Source organism: Sordaria macrospora, chromosome 2 (genome assembly GCF_033870435.1).
Source record: "Sordaria macrospora chromosome 2, complete sequence".
NCBI lineage: Eukaryota > Fungi > Ascomycota > Sordariomycetes > Sordariales > Sordariaceae > Sordaria > Sordaria macrospora.
Window position 1 is genome coordinate 4,718,969 of NC_089372.1, and position 23,231 is coordinate 4,742,199.

The 23,231-nt window shown below is 54.5% G+C and overlaps 8 protein-coding genes across 8 annotated transcripts; 6 read left to right on the top strand and 2 right to left on the bottom strand.

Moving 5' to 3' along the window:
• Window positions 1-900: 900 nt before the first annotated feature.
• Window positions 901-4,550, top strand: SMAC4_03173 (uncharacterized protein). The gene is made up of 3 exons (XM_003349537.2): window positions 901-1,751; window positions 1,822-3,341; window positions 3,410-4,550. The coding sequence occupies exons 1-3, from the start codon at window positions 1,590-1,592 to the stop codon at window positions 4,173-4,175; spliced, it is 2,448 nt and encodes an 815-aa protein (XP_003349585.1). The 5' UTR covers window positions 901-1,589; the 3' UTR covers window positions 4,176-4,550.
• A 1,454-nt stretch (window positions 4,551-6,004) lies between these two features.
• Window positions 6,005-10,601, top strand: SMAC4_03174 (uncharacterized protein; the record flags this gene model as incomplete). Its single annotated transcript, XM_066089901.1, has 3 exons — window positions 6,005-7,581; window positions 7,642-8,738; window positions 8,792-10,601. The coding sequence occupies 3 exons, from the start codon at window positions 6,005-6,007 to the stop codon at window positions 10,414-10,416; spliced, it is 4,299 nt and encodes a 1,432-aa protein (XP_065946221.1). The 3' UTR covers window positions 10,417-10,601.
• A 906-nt stretch (window positions 10,602-11,507) lies between these two features.
• Window positions 11,508-12,752, top strand: SMAC4_03175 (uncharacterized protein; the record flags this gene model as incomplete). Its single annotated transcript, XM_003349539.2, has 1 exon — window positions 11,508-12,752. The coding sequence occupies one exon, from the start codon at window positions 11,508-11,510 to the stop codon at window positions 12,750-12,752; it is 1,245 nt and encodes a 414-aa protein (XP_003349587.2).
• Window positions 12,753-13,171: 419 nt separating this feature from the next.
• Window positions 13,172-14,959, bottom strand: SMAC4_03176 (uncharacterized protein). Its single transcript, XM_003349540.2, has 3 exons — window positions 14,697-14,959; window positions 14,203-14,636; window positions 13,172-14,135 (listed from the first exon to the last, which is right to left on the bottom strand). The coding sequence occupies exons 1-3, from the start codon at window positions 14,757-14,759 to the stop codon at window positions 13,340-13,342; spliced, it is 1,293 nt and encodes a 430-aa protein (XP_003349588.1). The 5' UTR covers window positions 14,760-14,959; the 3' UTR covers window positions 13,172-13,339.
• A 216-nt stretch (window positions 14,960-15,175) lies between these two features.
• SMAC4_03177 (uncharacterized protein) lies at window positions 15,176-16,402 on the top strand. The gene is made up of 2 exons (XM_003349541.2): window positions 15,176-15,741; window positions 15,808-16,402. The coding sequence occupies exons 1-2, from the start codon at window positions 15,466-15,468 to the stop codon at window positions 15,913-15,915; spliced, it is 384 nt and encodes a 127-aa protein (XP_003349589.1). The 5' UTR covers window positions 15,176-15,465; the 3' UTR covers window positions 15,916-16,402.
• A 271-nt stretch (window positions 16,403-16,673) lies between these two features.
• Window positions 16,674-18,353, top strand: SMAC4_03178 (uncharacterized protein; the record flags this gene model as incomplete). Its single annotated transcript, XM_003349542.2, has 3 exons — window positions 16,674-16,863; window positions 16,961-17,767; window positions 17,835-18,353. The coding sequence occupies exons 1-3, from the start codon at window positions 16,807-16,809 to the stop codon at window positions 18,351-18,353; spliced, it is 1,383 nt and encodes a 460-aa protein (XP_003349590.1). The 5' UTR covers window positions 16,674-16,806.
• A 742-nt stretch (window positions 18,354-19,095) lies between these two features.
• SMAC4_03179 (uncharacterized protein) lies at window positions 19,096-20,472 on the top strand. The gene is made up of 3 exons (XM_003349543.2): window positions 19,096-19,529; window positions 19,633-19,784; window positions 19,890-20,472. The coding sequence occupies exons 1-3, from the start codon at window positions 19,338-19,340 to the stop codon at window positions 20,068-20,070; spliced, it is 525 nt and encodes a 174-aa protein (XP_003349591.1). The 5' UTR covers window positions 19,096-19,337; the 3' UTR covers window positions 20,071-20,472.
• Window positions 20,473-20,549: 77 nt separating this feature from the next.
• SMAC4_03180 (uncharacterized protein) lies at window positions 20,550-22,634 on the bottom strand (the record flags this gene model as incomplete). The annotated part of the gene is made up of 1 exon (XM_003349544.2): window positions 20,550-22,634. One exon carries the CDS (start codon window positions 22,632-22,634, stop codon window positions 20,550-20,552), a length of 2,085 nt encoding a protein of 694 aa, XP_003349592.2.
• Between the last annotated feature and the right edge of the window lie 597 nt (window positions 22,635-23,231).

Below are 23,231 nucleotides of genomic sequence, written 5' to 3' on the forward strand. Positions count from 1 at the left end.
GCTTCGAAGCTGAAAAAATACATTGGAACACACCCTCGAAGGAAGAAAAGAAAAAAAAAAAAAACCCGAATGTGAAAAAGAGTCCACTGAAGAATGCGTCCAACGTGCGCGATGCCGGACAAGGATCGGTCTGCCGGGTGTCCAACCCGTTTACACTCTGTCTCCCTACGGCTCCACCCCATTGGCGGCTTCAACCTACCCGAACTTTGAATCCAAGAACTGGACTAGATCAGTTCATGCCAACGGCTCGGTACCTTGTGGCGCGCCTTTCAACGCCCCTCATCCAGCCAAGTCCCGGTCCAATAAGCGACAATTCGCATTCAAAGTTCCGAGTGTTCTGAGAGTCAAGTCATGGCCTGCATGCTCCTCTGCATCGCAATATTGGCTGTCGCGGAGCCTGTGCTCCATTCCTGATCGTAACGGAATCGATCCGTTGAGGGGACAATATGTAATGGTCGCCGGCCAGGGGAAGCGTACGGGGCCGGCGAGAGGGACGTTAGTGTAGACGGCGAAACGGGTGCCACTTCAAGGAGGGGAGCCGTACGCGATACCTACTGTGCATGTGGGCACCGTCGTCGGATGGCACCGTCACCGTGGACATCCAGGGCATCTCGGCACCAACCCACCTGATGAAGGGGCAGATCCTGGCCTTGGGTCGAGCTGCCGAGCAGAGCGAGCTGGCAATTCTGCCAACGAGCCGCAGTTCGGACAGACACAACAGGGAGTCTGTATCGCAAAGCACCTGTACAGGTACCGCATACTTGTAGCGTCTCTGCGATGTACACAGTGTGCCATGTCCCCATGCCACACTCCGCCTTGGGGACAGAATCCTGTGGTGCCCGAGATTTCGAATGCTACCCCGGACAGCAGAGCCGATTATCACGCTTGCGATTTTGTTCAGCCAGATTGGACTTGGCACGGACATTCTGGCCAAAAGTGCGTTTACCGTAGTCTATTATACCCAGGTGGCCCGGCCGCGGCACACCTTGTTACATTTCGTCGAAGCGGCGGCCGCAAGCGAAAGTTGCAAAGCAGTAACTTCATCCTTCGTCATTCCTCTCGTGACCTTCCCCGTCCTTCAACAACCCAACATCCTCCGCCGCCACCGGGGAAAAGATTGAGCAAGGCCCCTTCCCCTCCCCCCAAAAAAGGCCTGCCGGACAACAAGCGCCAAGCGGCCGCCGACGTCAGCTATTTTACCCGTGTCCGTCGCCGATTTCACGACTGAGGCTTTTCCCCAGGCTTTTCGCAGTTCTCCGCCCCGAGCCAAACCCGCGAAACTCAAGCGTTGTTACGGGATTGACGGGGTGCCTCGTTCCCAGCAAACCGATCCTGGTTCCGAATCTGAACCGGCCGAACAACAAAAGCTTGAACCCTGATCCCTGGACGCCCGACCCGATCACTCAAATAAACAAAGCGGGACCCGCTGTGTTCCCATATTGCCGGGCCTACACTGTACATACAATCTCAAGAGTTCCGTCACCAACCACCTCGTCGGCGTCCCTCTCCGATATCCGAGACTCCGCGCCGCGTCCGCTCCCGTCCCGTCCCGCGGCTCCGGATTACATCACCAACAAAACTCCGTTCCGATGACTCCACCAACGCAGTACAAGCCCATTCAGCCGGCGCCGTTGAAGGTGACGAAATCAGGCACTTCATCTGGCTCCGGCCGAGTTAATGGAGAGAAGCATGCCAAGAGGGTCAAAGCTGTGACTCAGGCTTGTCATACGTGCCGTCGATACAAGGCCAAGGTATGTTTTACTCCCTCAACTAATTATCTATCTTGAGACGCTGATGTTTTGTAATGTTTGCGATGGGTAGTGCGATGGACTTCGCCCCAGATGCACTAGCTGCAAAACCAAGAATAAGCCATGCGGCTACGAAGGCGAGGAGGGCCAGTCCCGCCAGGAGGCGATGAAATCACGACTGGAGGCGTTAGAGAAGTTGGTGACCGCCCTTCAGCAAAAGTCACCCGAAGAGGCTGAAGCATTGCTTCAACGTATTCGAAATGCCGACGATATCGTTTCGCTTTCGTCGGCTGCTTCCAGCGAGAATGGCGACCGCATTGTCGCCGGACTTCATCGCAACGATTCGTCGTCGCCCAGCATGGGCGGGTCACTTTCCGAGTCGTTGTCATCACCTTCAGCTGTCCCGACTGTATCAACGGACATCATCAAGCGTGCTTTGCAATCTGGCTCTCCATCTTCGGACGAGTCGTCTGAAGGTAGCATGCAGCTTATCTCAGGTTCCGGGAACACCACCGCGCGCTTACGTGTCGATCATTCGGCCTATTTGATTCGTTTCGTCATTCCCAACGCGGACGCCACCCGTGCGGCTCTTAACAGTTTCTACAGCTCGAGCGGAAAACTTTTTCATGTCTTTTCCCAGCAGGAGATGGATCGGTACTTCACCACCGTTTTTGGCTACGATGGGCGACCCAACTATTCACAGAAGATGGCGATTTGCTGTCTTTGCTCAGTCGCTGCCATTGGAATTCAGTACAACCCCGACGACTTCGAGAAGGGCTCGGAACACATCTTTTATGAAGTCGCCCGGCGATATTTCGTGGATGTTCTCGAGGAGTCATCACTCGACGCCATCAAGGTTTGCACCATGTTGGCATTCTTTAACGTTATGAACAAGGCGACTATTTCGCTTGCTTGGGTGGAACTCGGCATGAGCATGTCTCGACAATTTGGCTTGAATACCACCATTTTGCTCCGCGACGAAAGGACCGACCAGATGATCGACTACAGGAAAACCTGGAGGACGTTGATGTTTTTCTCCAGCTGGCTTTCATCCACTTTGGGGTACATCTCCGGCAGCGCTGGATCAGACTTTTTGAAGTTTGTCCCCATTGCTGAAGTTGAGCCTCATTATCCCCTTCATGTGACGGAGACCGTTCAGAGGGAGATGACCAAGATATCGCTTCTCAAGGCCGAAATTCTCCGCATGCAATTCGAATTTCAGGATCTTCCCAGACTTACCGTTGTCGCCAACGAATATCTCGAGAAGTGGCACGAGAAGCTCCCGGTCGACGTGCAGTTGGCCAACCTTGCCAACCCTAGTCTTGATGACACAGTCCGAAGGTCTATCTATCATGTTCACTTGCTATATCTCGGTGCTATGCAGCTTCTGTATCGCTGGATTGCTGCCAGGCTCATCCAAACGACCACTGTCAATGGCAAGGAGGTTATTGTTGCTAGCGAGTCCGTCCCCGAGGAGGACCGCAAGCTGCTTAAGCACGTTTCCCAGGGCCTGATTGCCGCCAAGCATTCAGCCCGTCTGCTTGCTTTGCTGCACGGTGAACGTGGTATCTTCCAACGCTGCTGGTTGGTTATGTAAGTTCTGACGATATTCCCATCCAGTATGAATCGCTGAATGCGTCGACTGACATATTTCAAACCAGCTTCCAAGCACATACCTCGTGTGTTGTCATTATGCATTCGGTAGCGCAGAAACAACTTCATGGCTTCCCGGTCAGCTCCTGGGCTCCGGACCTCAAACTAGCGCAGCTGTGCCTGGACACGCTTGAATTCTGTGGAAGAATCGATCCGGTGGCTCTTCGCTTCCACGTGCGACTCTCCGCCATCTTTAAGAGCCTTGCAGCCGCTCTTCCGAGCAATGGCGACCAAACCACGAGACAGAGGACGGAAGATTGGGTCACCATGCCTCCTGATTTCCCGCCTATCCCTGGTGCTACCAGAGTCAACAACAGTGTGGACACGCCGATGGTGGAACCGGAACAACTTGAGGAGCCGGATCCGGAGTACCTTCTCACGATGCCGAAGGATGCCAAGGAACGCGTGGCCGCGCTGTCACACTCGCTGTTATCGGCACTTTGCCGACCTTGGGGCGGTGACGAAGTGGGACCGGCGGGCACGGCTTGTGCCCAGGGAAAGAGCAGCAATGCGATCGTAATCACGGAGAAGGTGGTGGATGAGGAAGACATTCCGGTAGCGTCGGGAACGTTCCGTTGGGATCACACGGGCCACCTAGGGTCGCGTGGCATGACCAAGTTGGCGAAGGAGCTGGGATTGACAAAGTCGGTCGACGAGTCGGGTCCGGACTCTTGCTCTAGTGAGCTCAGCCTGGGGAGCGACTGCAGGTTTTTGGATAGCGAGGACCCGCACGGTTGGCAGACAGCGCCAGAGTACATCGACATGTCATATTGATCATAATGGGGCGGCGATGGTGGTAGAGTGAGGACTGGATAGGGACATGGTTTGATGTCAGTGGGCTGGAGTTGTTTACCGTCTGGTCAATCGGGGCGTACCGGTTTGGGAATGCTGCATCGTGTTGGTGTCTCCTTTTTTTGTTTAAAGTGCCGTGGGGTTGGGGCATCAGTGTGCGATTTGGGCTTCTTTTGTTGGATTGTCCTTTTTTTATCGTTTTGGCTGACCGAGACGTCTATTACGTTTAGAGATTGTAGATAGCGTTTGCGCATATTGAATAGCTTCTTTGTTACTTGAATCGGAATGGAAAACCTGAGGGTGAGAAGACATTGTTGGCTTTTTCTCTTTTTCCCCTCCTCTTCATTTTCATGCTGAAAAGGGGTTCGCGTAGTGTAGCCCCATAAGCTTACACGGTGTCCACCAATGCGCTACAACTTGCAGCGGCGCCTCCCGTCATACGGTGCCAGGGGCATTGAGACTCCATTCAGACATACTACCTCTTAACAATTTCGACTTCTCTGTCCTCGGAACAGGCAACCAAAGCGGCCGACAAGGCAGGAACATTCGGTTGAACGAGGCAGAATTGCTCATCTTCCGAGCACCCGTTCTCGCTGGCAGTTCGGCTGCAGCTTCAAACTTTCCCCTCACAATAGAGCCATATACTTTCAATCGATCAAAATACCTATTGGTAGTCTGGCCATCAACCACCACCCCCCCCCCTGCTGAAAACGAACTTTCAACAATCCATGCTTTTCTTCACGGCGCTTCTTTGGATGACGCGAATGGCCACTTTTGTGCGACCAGGGACTGCATGTCGTCGTGGCGCCAGAGACTTGTCCCTTTTCGTCCTGGGCTCTTGCTCGGCTCTCTGGTGGGCCCCTACAGGGGAACAGGCCCGCTCAGCTTTCAGCGCTTAACATCGTCCTGGGGCTCTTGGTTTTCCAGCATCGGTGACCAACCATTGCCGACCATGATCCCTCCCCGCGACAAAATCATGTCAACACGACCAGTCAAGCATCACCAAGCAATTCGTCCCCCCGGCAAGCATGGTAAGGCGTAAGGCACTGACCGGGGGATCGGCCATTGCCAAACGGTCGGGTCGCCCATATCATCCGGATTGGCTGCGGCGGCGCGCTTGCGCTTGTTCGTCCGGTATTCAAGCCTGTCGGTCGTTTCAAGACGCGCCTGCATTTGCACTGCATCGCGCTGCATTTCGATGGACGGCCATCGATGGCATCCTGTGGGTTGAAAGGCATGCCACCGCATGCCACCGCATATCACCACATGTCACCACATGTCTCTAGCATGGCGGGCAGGGCAAGCAGGGCGTCTGTGATATGGGTCCTCATGGGTCCCGGGGAACGTCTCCGACCACTCTCGTTGACCGTTCTGGAAAGGGAAATGGGCTTCATCGCGAAAAGGTTGGGTTCAAGGTGTGCCCAGCTACCCACCGGGACCCAAAAGCTTTCAAGGCTGTGACTGTTTCGGTGTTTCGTTCATGGTGGGTGGTGTGGATGCTGGATCGTCGTTGGGTGACAGACGTGCTTCTGTTTGTTGATTTCTCATGGGTAACACCATCCAGGTACTCCCGTCACCTTTCATATTTGTGCAAGTTTCCTTTCCTCTCTCCAAGTTGGATTGGTACGTCGAACACGACATCTGCACACATTGGTGTTTGGTTACTTTTCCTTGCTGCTTCCTTATTCCTTTCTTTTTTCCGTTATCGTCCGTCTATTTTCTGTTCATCTTGATTTCGTCTTTTCCATATTTACATGCTGCTTTGATCGTGCCGCCCGGAGCGACCTCGGTCAGCTTACTCGAAATATTTAATGGGATTCTCGTGGAAATCGCAAGAACAACAGCAACTCTCCCCTAACCAACGGGCCATCATGGCCGACCACGAGACCGAAGAGGCCAAGCGCCTGATCCTCGCACGACGAGCCTCTGTCCAGAGCAAGAGCAGCGAACAATCCTTCGGTCGTCTCCGTACCCGATCACGGACATTCTCCAACTCACAGAAACCCTTCACCTACCAAGAAATCAACCAAGTTCTCGACGAGGTGGTGGATGCAAATGGGCCCGTCGGTGTGATCAAGGCCCTCCTGGCACTCGGAGCCGACGTCAACTTTTCCAAGAGGAGGAGCGTGGACACCTGGAGCAAGCTGACGGGCAGGAAAAATGAAGGCTGGCGCAGCGATATCCTCATCCGAGCAACCGTCCGATGTCCCTCCGAGACTGTCTATGCCATCGCCCACCAGGCCGACCAGGAGAATCTCGATGGAGCTTTGCACCATGCCATGCTGAGGGGTAACCTTGCCGTCCTGCAGGCTTTACTGGATCACGGCGCGAATCCCGTTCAGCTTCATGATGACTTCCTCGAGCTCATATCCCGCAACCAAGTCGATCTTGTACAGGCCATCCTCGCTGGCCATCGACTTCCCTGCCTTACATGCCGATCTAGCGGGCTGAGGATAGCCGCAAAGAACGGGTCGTTGGAAATAGTCAGTCTGCTACTGAAGTGTTGGGCAGATGTCAACCATGATGGAGGAGCCGCGTTGGTGGCAGCTGTGGAAGCCCGCCGTCCCGATTTAGTCGCAGTTCTCATCTCTGGCCCGGTTCAACCCTCACCTCGTTCTTTGGATGCTGCTCTTGGCAGAGCCCACAAGGCAATGGTGGCTCGCTCGACCGAAGAAGACCGGGAAATCATCGAAATGTGTCTGTCTGCAGGTGCTGCAGGAGAGGAGACGACTCGGCTGGTGACGGAAGGCGTCGTGGCTGCTGTGCGGACAAGACACATCCAGTTGCTAGACACGGTCCTCAGGGTCAAGAGGCCACCACCTCAGTATGAAGCAATGGCCATGGTGGATGCAGTCAAGGCGGAGCATATTGATGTTCTGAGCAAGCTGCTTGTACTGAAACCGCAGCCCAGGAGTCTCATGCTTGCGGTTTCACAAGCCGTGGAAATTCATAACCGACAGACGCGTCACGATATCGCCCAGATCCTCATCGATTCGGGTGCTCAGGGGCCATGTACGGCGGAGGCGTTGGTCAAGGTCGTCAAGATAATTATTACCGAGCCCGGAATGCCCAACAAGACTTCTTCGGATCGAGCGATGGACAAAAAGCTGTTCCGTCTTTTACTTCAGCAAGGAAAGGCGGATGTGAACTATGGAAATGGCGAAGCTTTGCAGATTGCTGTTCAGAAGCCGTGCCCAGAGATTGCTGAAGAGATTGTTGGTCGGGAACCATCGCCCGAAGCCTTGGGTGCTGCCTTGCCGTGGGCAATGGACCTGGTCAACCCGCGTGCCAGGGAGTCGATGATTGGACTTTTGCTTCGAAAGCAGATCAACGAGGATGCTGTAGGAAAGGCCTTGGTTCAGGCCTTCAAGGAAGGGCCTGATAATGGGCAAGTCACTTCAAGATGGCGAGCAGAAGAGAGAACGTGACTAACTAAAGCATGGAACAGGCCCCTTATCAAGTTGCTACTCACTCGCGCGTCTGTGAACCATAACAATGGCGAAGTGTTTATTTTCGCCATCCGCCAATACCGACCCGAGACGTTCCGCATGCTCCTCGACCAAGGGATAAGCTACAAGGCGCTTTTCACCGCGATCAACGAAGCGCTCAAGACTTCCAGGACAAGCAGGCGAGCGGTTTTTGCTGATCTTATTGGGCGTCTGCAGTTTGACCATCTAAACACGGCTTTGAAGCACGTCATCCTCGAGGCCGACACGGACCTTCCTCTGGCCAAATCACTACTCGAAGCAGGAGCTGAGGCTACGCACGAGAACGGTGTCTGCATTAAGAATGCTGCCTCCAATCTCGACCGCGATACCCTCGGTCTCCTAACAGAGTACTCTGGCACTCATGACAGCATCTTCACGCAATCCATGGCCGGTGTCGTCAACCGTGGCAAGCAGTGGATTGCCTTTGAGCACGTCGAGGTCATGGAGCTCCTCGTTCGGGGAGGGGCCTCTACCCAGGTGATCAACAAGGCCGTGGTGGAAGTCATTGACACTCTCGCTTGTAAGCAGTCACAGATCGATCTGGCCAACAGATTCCTCGACATCTTCTTCGCTGCCGGCGCCGATGTCAACTGCGAAAACGGAAAGCCGGTTGGGATCGCCGCCAGCCGTGGTGATCCGGTGCTTCTTGCGCGGCTGCTGAGCAACGGTGCGTCCTCGATGACTTCTACGCACGCTCTTTCTACCGCTATCATGGCGCATCATGAAGAAAACCTCTTGCTACGCTTGATCGACGTCTTTGCGGATAGACGGACTGCGGCGCCGGATGTTAACCAGTCAATTCCGGGGATGCCGTCGCCGATCTTCCTGTGCCTCAAATCCTATCCCAAGTCTCTGGACTTGTTGGATAGTCTGGTTGGTGCCGGGTGTGATCTTGAGTCTACTGTGTTGTCGGATGTTTGCCCTGAGGAGGAGTCGACTGAGAAGAAGGTTCGGGCTGGAAGTTTCGATGAGCCAGTTACCGTCTTGTTGTGGACTCTTTTGCTCAGAAATAGCCAGATTGATCCAGCTGTGGTTAATGGGCTTGTTCGTCACGGTGGTAAGTGCCTACCTTCTCTGGAGCAGATGTCCTGTACTAACAGAATCAACCAGCCAACATCGCGTATGCGACGCCGAGAACTCACACTACGGCTTTAATGTTGGCGGTCAAGTCAGGGAGGTTTGAAGCTGTGCAGACACTCCTCGATGCTGGTGCCAAAGTCCATGCCAAAGACAGCCAGGGACGTTCCGCCTTGTACATCGCTGCCAGGCTGGGCAATGCGGACATTGTGGCTGCATTACTGAGGATCAATCCTTCCATGAACGATGGCAGTCTTCATGAGGCATCACGCAATCTTCATGTCGATGCAATGCGCCTCTTGGTTGAATGCGGACACGATCCCAACTACAGATCAAGCAAGCACGACGGACGTACCGCCTTCGGCGAGATGGCCCTCAAGGCTACGGTGCCTCGTGATATCACCATTGCTGAGGAGGCCGTCGAAATCCTCTGTACTGGTGGTGCTAGCCCTTTGCTCAAGACCAATGACAAGACCATCCTCTTCCTGGCCTTGGACAACATGGACAACGAAGCGATGACTCGTCTACTCCTAGACAAGCATTTGTATCGGATCTTGAACACTCCGGAGAACATGTATGTGGAGGATATCTACCACTACTCGCCCACGATGTATGTAAAGAAGGGCATGCTTCAGGGACCAAGGACCGCCGGTCTTATCGAGATCCTGGAGGGTCATGGCGGTGAGGACCGTTACTACGCTACCATGGAACAGAAACAGCCACACGATGCCGTCGGTATGCCCGAGGAAATCCAGCAGTTTGAGCGGGAGCGCCGCGCCCGGGAGCGACGTATCCGGGAACAAGAGGAAGAGCATGCCGCCGCCCTGCGCCGCGAATTTGAAAAGGCCAAGACGGTCGACGTGATCGAAGACCTGCACCACGACCGCTCATACCGACACTATGAAAACATCTCCGACCAGCACCGGCGAAACAAGTACCTCGATCACCAGACCGAAATCACCATCAAGACTGAAGCCGCCCTCGTCGACAACTCCCTCAAGCTGCAGGGCGCCAATGTCGACGGCACGATCCAATGGCAGCACCACAACAACCACATGGTCATGGGCGTCAACGCCGCCCATGTCCAGCGCGACATCCGTATTCAGCGGCACGCAGTCGACATGAACATCGGCCGCGAAGCCGCTCATCTCAACCGGTCCATCGCCATACAGCACCACAACGACGGGATGGTCATGGCCTCTCAACAGCGCGGCACCGCCCTTGCGCACATGCGCCACGAACACCGGCAGGTGATGCAGCAACGGAAGGACCACGGGATGCTGAACCGCGTCCATGCCGAAAACCGGCACGCATTTGAGATGCACGCCGGTGCCCAGCGCCATCGACAGGCGCTAAACCACCAGCGGTCGGCTCATCAGCTGGGCGTGAGGAATCGCGCGGAGCATTATAACCAAGGGTTGGAGTTCCAGGGGAGAGCTCAACAAATGCATGAGAGACATATTGAGGCCATTCATCAGAAGCATATGATGCTGGCGGGGGCGAAGCATACGATGAATATGACGGAGTTGGGGGCGCAGAGGGGAAATATTATTGGGCAGACTAATTTGAATGAGTTGAGGCAGTGGTCGGCGGCTGGTGGACGTGGTGGTGGTGGCAGTGTTGGATATGGAGGGGGGAGAGTGCAGCTGTTGAATTGAGATGATTTGAGAAAGGGGAGGAAAGGAATGATTCAGGGGTTGAGAGCGTTAAGCATGAAGGCGATGGAATAAGACTCGGGGGATTGTTGCATGGAAAGGGAAGATTGAGCTGAGATAAGGATGGCGTGTTTTTGCTTATTTGATACCATTAGTATAGCATATAGCTTACTTCAACAGATTCAGAATTTGTTATTATTTTCTTTCAGCGTTGACTTCAACATGTATTGGAAGTTAACCATGTTCAAGACGTTCCTACACAGTAGAGGATGGTCTGGTGTTCAACACAGATGGACAGGGTAAGGGTTAGAGGTGGTGGTGTAGTCGGCCAAACTGGACATGATCACTCATATTTCGTCACAATAACGCATTGAGAAAGCGTCTCGAGGGAAAACTAATGGAAACTTTTGGTCATTCGTTTTCAGAATGGATCGATATCTCCTTCCCGGCATAGTTATCCCCATAATTATCAACGACGATGATCGCTTGAGATTGGTATAAGTGGAAAGCCACACCCAGCTTCCACCACACCAGCCACAACTCCTTCTCCAATTTTGTGCGGAGATCAAAGTGGATTGCCCCCGATCCTTATCTCCGGTGGGATCACCCGTGCCGGGTGCGGGGAGGCCGTCATCAGGGCGGCTCTCTCCGTCCGTTGCAGTGGTTGGGTGGGAACCGACACGGGGCGGACATCTCAGTGCGTCCGTCCTTCTGAACCGAACTTTATCAAAGCAATTGCATGAACTGCTTCCCTCTTTAACCACGAACAACGTTTCATCACAGTAGCCAGCGGTCGATCCCTTCTGTTGGAATTCAGCCTCAGCCGACCGACCGAACGACGTAACACTGCATCACCTCACTCAGCCCTCAGTGCTCACCGATTGACCTGACCGATAAGCTGATCGACCAAACCGACTGTAACCTCTCTCCATTTGATTTTACCGACCGACATTCTCACCAGTCAACTCACCATCTTGAATGAAGACGTGAATCTCACCACCACTATTCGGCCGCCGTGACCACAACCAAACACACAAACACATCTACCGCCCCGCCGACCTCAACACCACACCTGACTCGAAAGTCACCCCGCAATGGCCGACTACGACCAGCCCAACACGGGCGCTTCAACAGCAGCAGCAGCAGCAGCGGCAGCAACCGCCACGGCCGCCGCCCAAGCCGCCGCCCAAGCGCAGCTCAAAAAGGTAAAGAAGCAAAAAGTCTTGCTCATGGGTAAATCCGGCTCCGGCAAGTCATCCATGCGCAGCATTATCTTCAGCAACTACCTAGCGCGCGACACGCGGCGTCTGGGCGCCACCATTGACATCGACCTCTCGCACGTGAAATTCCTCGGCAACCTAACGCTCAACCTCTGGGACTGCGGCGGGCAAGAAGCCTTCATGGAGAACTACCTGTCTCAGCAGCGGGCGCACGTGTTCAGCAACGTGGGCGTGCTGATCTACGTCTTCGACATTGAGTCGCGCGACGTGGACCGCGATCTGGCGACGTACGTCAACATTATTTCCGCGCTGGTGCAGTACTCGCGCGAGGCCAAGGTGTTTGTGCTCATCCACAAGATGGATCTGATCCAGCCGATGACGAGGGAGGACGTGTTTGATCGGCGCGTGGCGCTTGTGCGCAGGAAGACGGCCGAGGCGGTGGCTATCGTCCGTAAACAGAAACCCGAACTCACCGGCCCCTCACCACCACCACCACCTGGCCCAGGCGGTGCCATGGCAGGCTCCCTCCCGTCCCCAGACTCACCGATCCCCGACCTCGAAGTCTCGATGCAGCTCTTCGCCACCTCCATCTGGGACCAATCGCTCTACAAAGCGTGGGCGTCCATAATCCATGACCTGGTCCCGAACCTGTCGGTAATCGAGACCCAGCTAGCTTCCTTGGGCGTAGCAATCGATGCGGACGAGATCCTGCTCTTCGAACGCACCTCCTTCCTTGTCGTGAGCAAATGGACTTCCCCGGAAGGCGAATCGAACCCCTACGGCGACCGTTTCGAGCGCATGTCCAACATTCTGAAAGCGTGGAAACATACCTGCAGCAAGTTCACCGGCACGCCCCGCAACGCGGAGCAGTTTAGCGATTTCGAGTACAAGATGGGCGCCAACTTCAGCATGTTCGTCACCAAGTTCACGACGAACACGTATATCCTGGTGTGCATGCCTCCCGGAGAGGCGAGGTTCAATAGCGCCAAGCTGAATGTGGCGGCGGCGAGGCCGTGGTTTAGGTTTCTGGATGGCCCGATGATTGCGCCGACGCAGGGGATTGGGAGTTCCCAGATGTTGAGCGGGTTGGCTGCGGGAGGAGGGGGTGGTGAAGCGTAGTTGTAGGTGAAGGGGGTGGCGGACGAGGGGAGAAAACTTTGGTGATGATGAGGGTTAAGGTCAGAGGAAAGATGCATTCAGGCTTGCATAATGGGCGACAGAGCATTTGTTAGTTTGGGTTTTTGGAGTGATTCGGGTTCGGCTCACGATATTCTTGGATGTACAGAAGCCAGACTGGGGCATACAGCACGCCCACGAGACACGACGGCCCCTTGATATTGTGTCTTGGGCATTTTTTTGGTTGGCATGCTTTCCTTTTCTTTTGGGTTTTCGGTCTTACTCAGCAAGTCATTTGCGATAGGGGTTGATGATACCCATGGCGGCCAAGGCGACGGCGACGCAGGCGTTCAAAAGTAATGAGGGAAGAAGACAGTTCAACAGATTTAGTGTTAGGCGATATGGTTAAACAAGGAAGCTCTCAACTAGAGCTTCTGTATTTTAGTTTTAAAGATCAAGACTGATTATGTCTAGCCTAGAATTGCTTGCTTTGTTGGCCCATATTATGAATCTGACCATGAGCGAAATCCCTTTACCGATTAACCCTCTTGGTCCTCTCATTAGTCGTACCAATACTTTTTCTTTCTCCCTTAAGCCCACTTAACGACAGCAGCAGCGCCCCTCTTGAACTCGGGAGTCTCACCCAGAACCAGAGACTTGTCGGTGTGATCCTTGTTGGGGAAGGTCGTAGAAAGGACCCAAGGTCGGGCCGAAAGAGCCGTCGAAGAGCGCTGGATAAACTCATAGACATCGCCGATCGTCTGGGTGGTGTTGAAACGAGCCGGGAGACGGCTACCGTCAGGCAACTGGATACGCAACATCACTGTCGGCTGCGACTCATCCACGCCAGTTGAGGGGGCCTGGATAGATCCACTAGCAGCAGACACAGAAGCAGTAGTGATTCTTGCGGGTGCAGCAGCAGGAGCAGCAGGGGCGGATCCGTCTCCCGGCACAGGACTTCCCAGGCGACGGCCCTCACCACTAAAGGGGACGTACTTCTTGGGCAACTGCCTCCACTCTTCCTGATGTTGCTCCAACTTAACGTTCACGCGCTGATCAGGCCTGACGTTCATGAGCCGAAGCGGGGCGCGGCCAGCACGGATCATGGCCAGATCGGCCGCGTTCGCCGGGTCATCAAACCGATAGAGTGGACCCTCCTCGACGCTGAATCCGTTGCTCCAAATATGCAAGGTTCTTTCCTGAGTTGGGCCGTCCGGCTGGCGGGGGGCCGGGCTAGAGGTATCGGAGTCGAGATCGGGGATTTGTCGAGACTCGACGCCGTCACCGCCAAGGGTCATACCAGCGCCGCGGAAGCGGGTAGGTCTCGCGGGTCCGGTACTGGTTCCTTCGTCATCGGAGCTATTGCCAGCACTGGCACGGGAGTTCCTGCATGGAGGACATGGTAATTAGTAAGGAGATGGACTGGACATAGACTTCGACTGTGGGAACATACTCTCTAGCCTTGGCAAGGATATCTTGAAGTAGCCTTCTGGTGTCGCTGTTGGGTTCACGTTGACTAGGGTCCTGGACAGCCAAGCCTGACTTCTCACCACCAGCAAACAAATCCCTAGGTCCGCGGCTCTCGTCTTCCTCGTCATCCTCGTCGTCATCGTCATCCTCGTCGCGGCGACCACCTATGGAGCTAAGGGTCGCCAGGCCGGTGCGTTTTTGGGTCTTCTTGGGGGCGGCAGAGGATGATTGCGCATACTGGGGAGCGGGGCGGCCGTCGAGAGTCCTGGGGCCGGTATACTCGGCAGGCGCCGGGGCGCTGGCAGCAGCAGAAGCAGAGGCAGCTCCGGTGTTGGAAGCACTGGTGTCTTGATCCGTGTAGTATGCGGCGACGGCAGCATCCATGTCCCAGTCGTAATTGTTCAGGTACTCTGTAGCCTGTGTCATATCAGTCAGTAAGCATACTATAGTGAAACGATTGAAATAATTCTACCATACCGCATCAGTGGAGATTCCCGTCAGCTCACAGAAGCTGCTGATCTTGTCGTCGTGGTCCGCCATTGTTGTGTTTCGAGATGATGATGGCTTGATTGGTTCGAGTTGAGTTGCAAGGTGAAATATTCCGGTGTGTTCAAGTTTGTAGAGGCGAAGGGGAAAAAAATACAATGCGATTATCGACGGGAGCCGTTGGTATGTACCGCTAAGACTGGAAGAAGGTTTGGGATGAGATGGATCGAGTGAAAGCAAAGTCCAAAGAAAGAAGTGAATCGATGTCTATCACAGGCAGCATTAGAGGACGTGACGTGACAGCTGCACCGGTAGGGAAGCACTAACAGTTGCCCCGCAGAATCACTGCTTGAACAGCTGCCCAGCTGTTAAGGTGGAAGCTACTTGGACCTATGAAGTGGCTCCGCCCCGCCAAATAGAAGCTGCGACCTGCTGCTGGCCTCCCTGCCTGTTACGTAAGCTTTTACAGGCCCCGCTGTTCCCCAAATGCTCGCGCTAAAGTGAATCCAAGCTGTCAGGTCCATCCCTGCGATGTGAGCCTGTGACGCCAGCCGGCGGGGATTTTCTGTGGTGTTCGGCTCTGCCTGCCCCGTGCCTAGCTCGCGACCTGTCACAGTTGCTTCTCCCATCAATCCATTCCGTCTTCCATTTCTCCTTTGCGACGCCATTCAGCTTCCTTCCATTATCGCATCCAACAACCTTGCGCCCCAACCATTCGCCTTACAACCTCCCACCGTCGCAAGCAAATACAACCGTAACCATGTCCGCCGATGAACTATCGAACCCGTTGACCGAGTCCGGCGTCACGATCCCGTCAGACAGCGAGCAGTATTCGGCGCCCGATTCTACGTCACCACAATCTCCATCATCGTCGTCCTCCCCCGCCGTAATCCTTTACCAGCCACCAACCGTCTGGTCGCTATTCCGCAGCGCCGTCATCAACCTGTTCCTCCCCTTTGTGAACGGAATGATGTTGGGATTCGGAGAGCTCTTTGCCCATGAAGCTGCGTTTAGGTTGGGATGGAGCAATACTAAAGTACGCGACACAGACTTATTCCAACTCGGTCTATCCACGCCGTCAAAAGCGCTAACCGCATTTTAGGTCTTCCCCGTCAGCAGACGAGAGGCGCATTCGATCGGCCCCGGTATCGAAGTCGTCGAGAGGTCGAGGCGGAGGGTGGACTTGGATGACCTGACCAGCTTGGAGTGATGGGCGCGTCGCCTTCCGCAGGCCACCTAGCGCAACGGCAAAAAGCAGCGACACAATTGTCCAACTACCAGAGCCGAAATCCGAATCAAGTTTTTGATAAAACTTAAAATGGCGAGATAGACGCTTATACAGCGCTACTACCCAACGCAGCACATGGGACCTGTCCTGGTCCTCTGCGCAATCACACTTCCATCATCACGGCGGCGACCGTGCCGGACTTTTGAAGGCATCTGTTTAACTGAAACGAGCATTGGTTACGATATCATGTGCGACAATTGGAGCAGTGAGAGGAGGATGAAGGAATCGAGCATCCAAGTTACATATAGCTCTGGGCTGCATATAGCAAACACAGCAGACTGCTAGCAGGCGTCAGAGATACATGCTTTCTGGCAGTGACTGCAGGTACTACGTACGAGAAATAAGAATGATGGCAAATTGGATAAGATCCAACGCTACAACGACAAGACAATTCTTCGCTCCTGGTCTGGCCCGCAAGGTACTCCGTATATAAATAGGTACAGATAACAAGTGAGGACCGTGATGGCCGCACTGAAGCCTGCTGGGCTTCCATGTGCCTTTCCCGGGTCAACTGCCGGCTGTCCCGCGGCTCTTGGCGGCTGTCTAGGCTGTTGAGACAGCTGCCAGATGAGCGTTCATTGGGCTCTGCGGGCCGTTCCTGGCTGAAACCCAAGCAGTGGTGCGGGGCCTGGCTAGAGACCCATGGACCCTTGCCGAGTTCCTTTTCTGGGGAAAAAAAAGTCGCGTCTGTCGGCGGCGGCAGAGTCCCACTTCCATGCTTGTCGGTTGACCCATTGAATTTGGAGGGGATCCGGTCTTTTGTTATTTGAGGTTATCTTGAACATTGAAGTCTCCCCAAACTCTCCAGTCAAGATGCTTCCCAGCCGAGGCCTCCTAAGGTCGACCCCAGCTTTGGGGCTCGCCAGAGCTGTGAGTTTATTTCAACATATCCCATCCTATCTTCTGTCACTCTACCGGCGGCACATTTCCCAATGCGCTGCGACTAACACCATTCTTGTGCGCATAGTCTCTCAAGGCCCCTTCGTCGCGACAGTTCGGCACTGCTCTGCGTTCTTCTTTCCCCCAGGGCGCTCGCAGGATAGGAGGTCCTCTCGGCGTCACTGCGACCGCCGCCGCTTCCCACCCCCTCCTCTCTTCCCTTCGCCAGGTCCGCTACGCCTCGACCGGCCCTGATGCCGCTGCCCCCGTCGCCGATGCCGCCGCCGCCGCTCCCGCTTCCGCGCCCGTCGATGCTGTCGCCACTACTCCCGTCGAGCTTACCGGAAGCGATCTTCTCAACCTTCCCGAACAGATCGGTTTCCTCAAGACCCTCGGCCTCGACTATGGCTGGGGTGTTACCTCGATGATGCAATGGCTTACCGAGCACGTCTACGTCTACTCTGGTCTTCCGTGGTGGGCCACGCTCGCTGCCGTCGCCGCCATTGTCAGAATCTCCATCTTCAAGCCCTCTCTCAACTCTTCGCAGGAGTCCCAGAAGATGCAGGATCTGAACAAGGACCCCAGATATGCCGCCATCATGGCCAAGGTGAAGGAGGCCAGCTGGGACACTAGCAAGCAGAACGATCTTATGAAGTATAGGGCAGAGATGGCCAACATGACCAAGGCCGCCGGCATCAACTACTTCAAGGTCTTCATTCCCTTCGTCCAGGTTCCTATCGGTTTCGGCATGTTCCGTCTTATTCGCGGAATGGCCGCGCTTCCTGTCGAAAGCATGGAGACTGGTGGCACCCTGTGGTTCCCCGACCTTACTGTTGCCGACCCTTACTTCGCCCTTCCCATTGCCAGTGCCTGCCTGTTTGTTGCCTCTATGAGGGTAAGCTATCCCTGGTACTGCCCCATGCAACAAGATCCATTGCTAACATAACATGCTTTTGCCATAGAAACCCATCCCTTACATGGCCCCCCAGCAGGGTCGGATGATGAAGTCGATGGCTGTCGTCCTTGTCCCCATTTCCATCTTCGCTACCGCGTGGCTTCCTGCCGCCCTGCAGTGGTACTTCCTCGTCTCCGCGATCGGCCAGTACTTCCAGGCCAGCATTTTCCACCTTCCCGCCTTCCGCCGCTGGGTTGGTCTCCCCGAGCTTGTGAAGGGTGGAATGCGTGGGCCTTCCCCCTTCGCCAAGGCGGCTGCTCCTAGCGGCGCTATTCAGTATGTTGCGCCCAGGACGATCGATACCACCGCCACCCCTGCCGACACGGGCTCGTTCCTCGGCGACATCAAGGACTCGAGCAGCTTTGTGAAGGAGAAGCTTGAGAACTGGAAGAAGAAGAACGAGAAGACCAACTTCTCCTCGCGTGCCAAGGAGTATGAGGAGAGGAGAGCGTTGGAGGAGCACGAGGCTCTCATGGCTCGTCTCGAGATGAAGAAGCAGAAGCAGAAGGGGCGCAGGAGCAACTAAGTGGGATATGATTTGCAAATGAATCCCACCTACCATCGACGGCTCGTCTAATGGAGCAACACTGATGATTCTTGGATTGGAAGCCGAGCTCGGAAGCCGGGGTCGAGCCCAAGTTCACTAATCACCTTGTACAACAAAGGAATCTTGTTTGTTGTCAGGACTCAGCCCTACCGATATTCTTGCTCTTCAGCATACCCTGCCTGCAATGGCTGAATGAGAGCTACGCAAGCTTATGACTTCGAAACAAGAAACTGTACACTACCCTACCCCTTCTGTACTATACAATCTAGAGACATCTTTGGTTGACCAGACTGGCGTTTTTGAACAGAGCGGTAACGTATATCACTTTTTTGCATCTTTTTTTTTCACCGCTTCATGACCACGCTTCAATATTGATTTGACAGGAACAACCGGCGTGAGGGTAGATTACTAGATTATGTAAGTACACGCGCTCCTGTCAACCACAGGAATTGTGAAATGCAAGCATCTCTGTGATGCAATTCGCCAACCACACAGTATATGCAGAGCTTTGTAGATATTCGCAAATGCAAGATTGCTCTTTGATTGGTTGACACCAACGCCGTCGAAGAGAGGGGCAACAAAGCTGAGTCGGAGGGGGAATCCATTCGGTCCCGCTCGGTGTGAGCACGCCATCCCTCCCGCGCGAGCCCGCCATGAAGGGCTTGGCTGAGGGTTTCATGAGGCTGTGGGAATGACATATATCAGGATTTAGATCAGCAATCACCGGTCGCCAACTACATCTATATAAAGTCTCATCACCAAGACGGTAGCACCAAGCTCTAAACTTGAAAGTTGTATCCACTCACTTGTAACGACATTTATACCTTACCTCGTTTCACCACTCAGTCTTGGCTATAACCGCTCATCTCAAAAAGTCCTCACCACTTCGAAGCTCTCTTCACCAACTCGATCAGTCAAGAACTCACACAAAAATTTCTCTCTCTACCAACACCAACACCGAAAATGCCCGTCACCAACGAAGACATCGTCACCCGCATCGAGGCCGCCTCGGCTTCTTACTCCTCCACCTTCGACAAAGGCCATCTCGCCCTCCCGCCCGCAAAGAAGTATCTCCTGCTCACTTGCATGGATGCTCGTATTGATCCCGCGAGAGCGTTCGGGATCGAATTGGGTGATGCGCATGTTATTCGGAATGTACGTTCGAGTCCCCGTCCCAGCTCACACTATTATTCACTTCACTTTGGCCTTGTGGTGATTAGACCTAGGTGGTTGACATTTTTATACAAACAAAATCTAGGCCGGCGCATCAACCAAAGACGCCCTCCGCAGCATCATCATCAGCCAGCAGCTTCTAGCCACGGAAGCCATCGCCATCGTCAAGCATACCGGCTGCGGCATGTTGACGTTCAAGAATGAGGATGCTTATGGTGTGGCTGAGGAGAATCTTGGGTATGTTTTCCCTTTTTTTTCCTTATTTTTTTTTTTTTGTCCTTTCATTTACCTCCTTTTTGTCATTTTTGGGGGCTGTGGCTAACTGAAATGGATACCAAACAGTGTCGAAGCACGAAAGGAGCTTGAGGAAAGAAAGCTGGATTTCCTTCCTTTCCCTGAGCTGACGCAGGCTGTTCGGGACGATATCGAGTTTTTGAGGGGGACCAAGTTGGTCAAGGATGAGGTTCCTATTAGTGGGTGGGTGTATGAGGTTGAGACGGGCAAGACGGTGAGGGTTGTTTGAGTCGTGGGTTGACTGTGAATCTGTTTGCTTCTGGTTTCGGGAGAGGGAGGGTGGGTGAGTTATTACAAGCGTGGAGCATGGGACTAAACGGACGATGAAGAATATTGGACACACGTTGTAGTTATAGAGGCTTGGAGATGTTAACTATGAATATGGAATGAAAATCGTGTCTATGACTATGTTGCCCCGGCCTAGCCTGAACGCCTTGCTCCCTCCATCCGGTCTATCTAACAAAACAAGAGTTATAGAACTTTTATCTAACACCAAATTCTAGACTCTATGTGATAATCTGAAATGCCCCGCTGTCTATCTCAGTCCTCGTGGTGTCATCAAGGAAACAAAAACAAAACGTTTGTGCATGTGTAAAACCAAGGTGTATCGTAACTGCCAGGTTGGGTATCTTTTGTCATGATCAATAACAGGGATGGTTATTCCCTTTCGGTCGGTCGTGTGCTTTCTTCTCGCGGTCCAGGCGTCAATCAGAAATCTTCGCGTCTCGGTCTCTTGTTCTGACCGGGAGGCGCAGAGTCGTCACGAGGCTTCTTGAAGCCACTGTTCCTGTCACCACCGGCACCACCGGCAGGGCCACCGCGTCCTCTGCCGCCAAAGCCACCACGGCCACGGCCACCACCACCACCACCACGACGAGGAGCACCTCCGTTGGAACCATTGCCGAAGAAGGAAGCATCCACATCGCGAGCAGCGTCGCGACCAGCATCATGACCAGCATCACGGCCAGAATCACGGCCGGCATCACGACCACCGCCGCGGGGGGCAGATTGGTTCTGCCTGTTACCGCCGCGCTGAGACTTGAAAGATGGGCCCTTATTCTTGATCAAGCCAGGAACACCCTTGAGTCCCATCTTGCTAATGGTAGACGCTTCAATGGCAGGGGGCTCCTCGCAGCCAAGGGAGAAGGCATAACGGTTGGCGATCTGAACCATCTGGGCGGGGGTGATCTTCATCTTGGAGCGCATGGTGTTGGTGAAGCCGAGGAAGGCAACGTAGGCCTGGGCCTTGACCTGATCGGGAACCTTGGCCAGTGACTGGCTGATGATGCCGGCCGAGTCGATGGCGGCCGCCTTGGCGTGCTCGAGCTTGGACTGGACCATGGGGAACTGGCGGTTGCGCTCGACAAACCAAAAGTCCTCGGGGGTGACAATCATGACGGCGCGGCCACCCTTGCCAGCGCGACCGGTTCTTCCAACACGGTGAACGTATTGCTCGCTGTTAAGGGGAATTCCAACCTGGATGACAAGGTGGATGTCGGGGAAGTCCAAGCCACGTCCAACCACGTCCGAGGCAAAGAGGATACCGCTCTCGGTGCTCTTGAACTCCTCAGTTGTCCTGGTGCGCTGCGCCTGGTTCATGCGTGACTGCATCTGCCAAACAGGCAGCTTCGCGGGGGCAGCGCCGCCGGTGTGACCGAAGAGAGTGTACAAAAGAGCGGCTTGTCTGGCGGTCGAACAGAAGACAACAGCCTTGAGCTTGGGGTTGTCAAAACGTTCGGCTGACAGGAGCTTGTGGAGGGTAGGAATGACATCATCAACCGAGTCGACCTTCATGTACGACTGAGGGACGCTGTTGATGGTAGGGGCCTCATTCTCGTCGACAGTGGTGATGTGGGCGTGCTTAGGAGCAAGAACATGATGCAGCACCTTGTGGATTGTGGGAGGGAGCGTGGCACTGAAGCACATACCCTGCCAGCCAGCCTGTTGCTTTTTGGGCAGGCTTGTGAGGATCTTGGTCAGGGCGGGCAAGAAGCCTTGATCAAGCATGCAGTCGGCCTCGTCCAGGACCAAGCAGCGGAGGTTGTTGAACTTTTGCCTAACACGCTCGTCGGAAAGGTAGTCATCCAGACGGCCGGGAGTGGCCACGAGGATGGTGGGCTTGCCGCGGAGGAACTTGCTGAGACTGGAGGCCTTGGCGCTACCACCAACGGCAAGATGGCACTCGAACCTGGGGTTGCACTGGCTGACCAGCTTCTCGCACTCGTCCACGATCTGCTGGGCGAGCTCACGGGTGGGAGCGAGGATCAACAAGGCGACCTGGGAGGGGTCGAGGTCCTTGGCGTTCAAGAGCGTGTGCAGGGCGGGGAGAAGGAAGGCGATGGTCTTGCCGGTGCCGGTCTTGGCCTGGACGAGGCAGTCCTGGGTGAAGGAGCCCATGTTGAGGACCTTTTCCTGGACGGGGGTCATGTTGGCATAGCCCATGGTGTTGAGGGCCTTGAGCAGGCGGGCATCGAGGCGGCCAGCCATATCGGCGTAAACACCCGGCATGTCGGCGACGGGGGCGGGAGAGACTTGGGGAGCGGGAGCAACAGCAGCAACAGCAGCAGCCTCCTGGTGAGAGGGGCTAGAGGTCGAGAAAGAGGCTGAGTGAGAATTCAGGCCGTGGCGGTAAGGGAGCTGAAGAGTCTGTCCAGTCGTGAGTTTGGCTGGAGTGGCGGAAGAGTGAAGCAAAAGTGAGGTGAGAGGGTATGAGGCGGGTTGGGACAAGGAGACACCAAGGACGCGATTGCTTGATCGGGTAAGAAGGCGCGAAATTTTGGGAGTAGCCTTCATCATAGACTGGAGAAGGGGACAATGAATGAAGAAAGATGGGAGATGTAGTGTTGAAAGGGAAGAAGTGAAAAAACTAGAAGCGGAAGGGAAGTAGGTAAGAACCAAAAAGGGAAGGGAAGGAGGTTTGCTGCCAAGCCACGTCGTCCCCAAGTGAAAGTTTCGACTTTGTTGTCTCAGTTGCCATTTTCATTGGCTTGAGCAGGCAATAACAGTGGGCTTTACTGTGGTCACTGGCAGGAATTGGGGCGTTCAGGGCGGCGTTACAGTGGGGTGCGGCTGACACATTGAGAACCCTTCCAGTTTGCGGAGTCCCGTCCAGAAAAACTTCGTCACTGTGGAGAAGCCCGTTATGGATGCCAAGCTCCCGTTCCTGAAAAGCGGGTCCACTCGTCGTCCACTTCAGTCAGGACTCCCGGTCCCTTCCAGCCTTCCAGCCCATTTTTGTGTGGCGTTTTTATTCACGGGCGCTCTTTCCCAAAAATAGCAAAATGAAAACAAAGATTCCGTTCTGCGACGCCAAAAGGAAGGACCGCTACAGATGGCGTCTTTGTCGAGATTGATCTTGCCTCAGTTGTGTTCTTTCAGTCACAGCTCAAA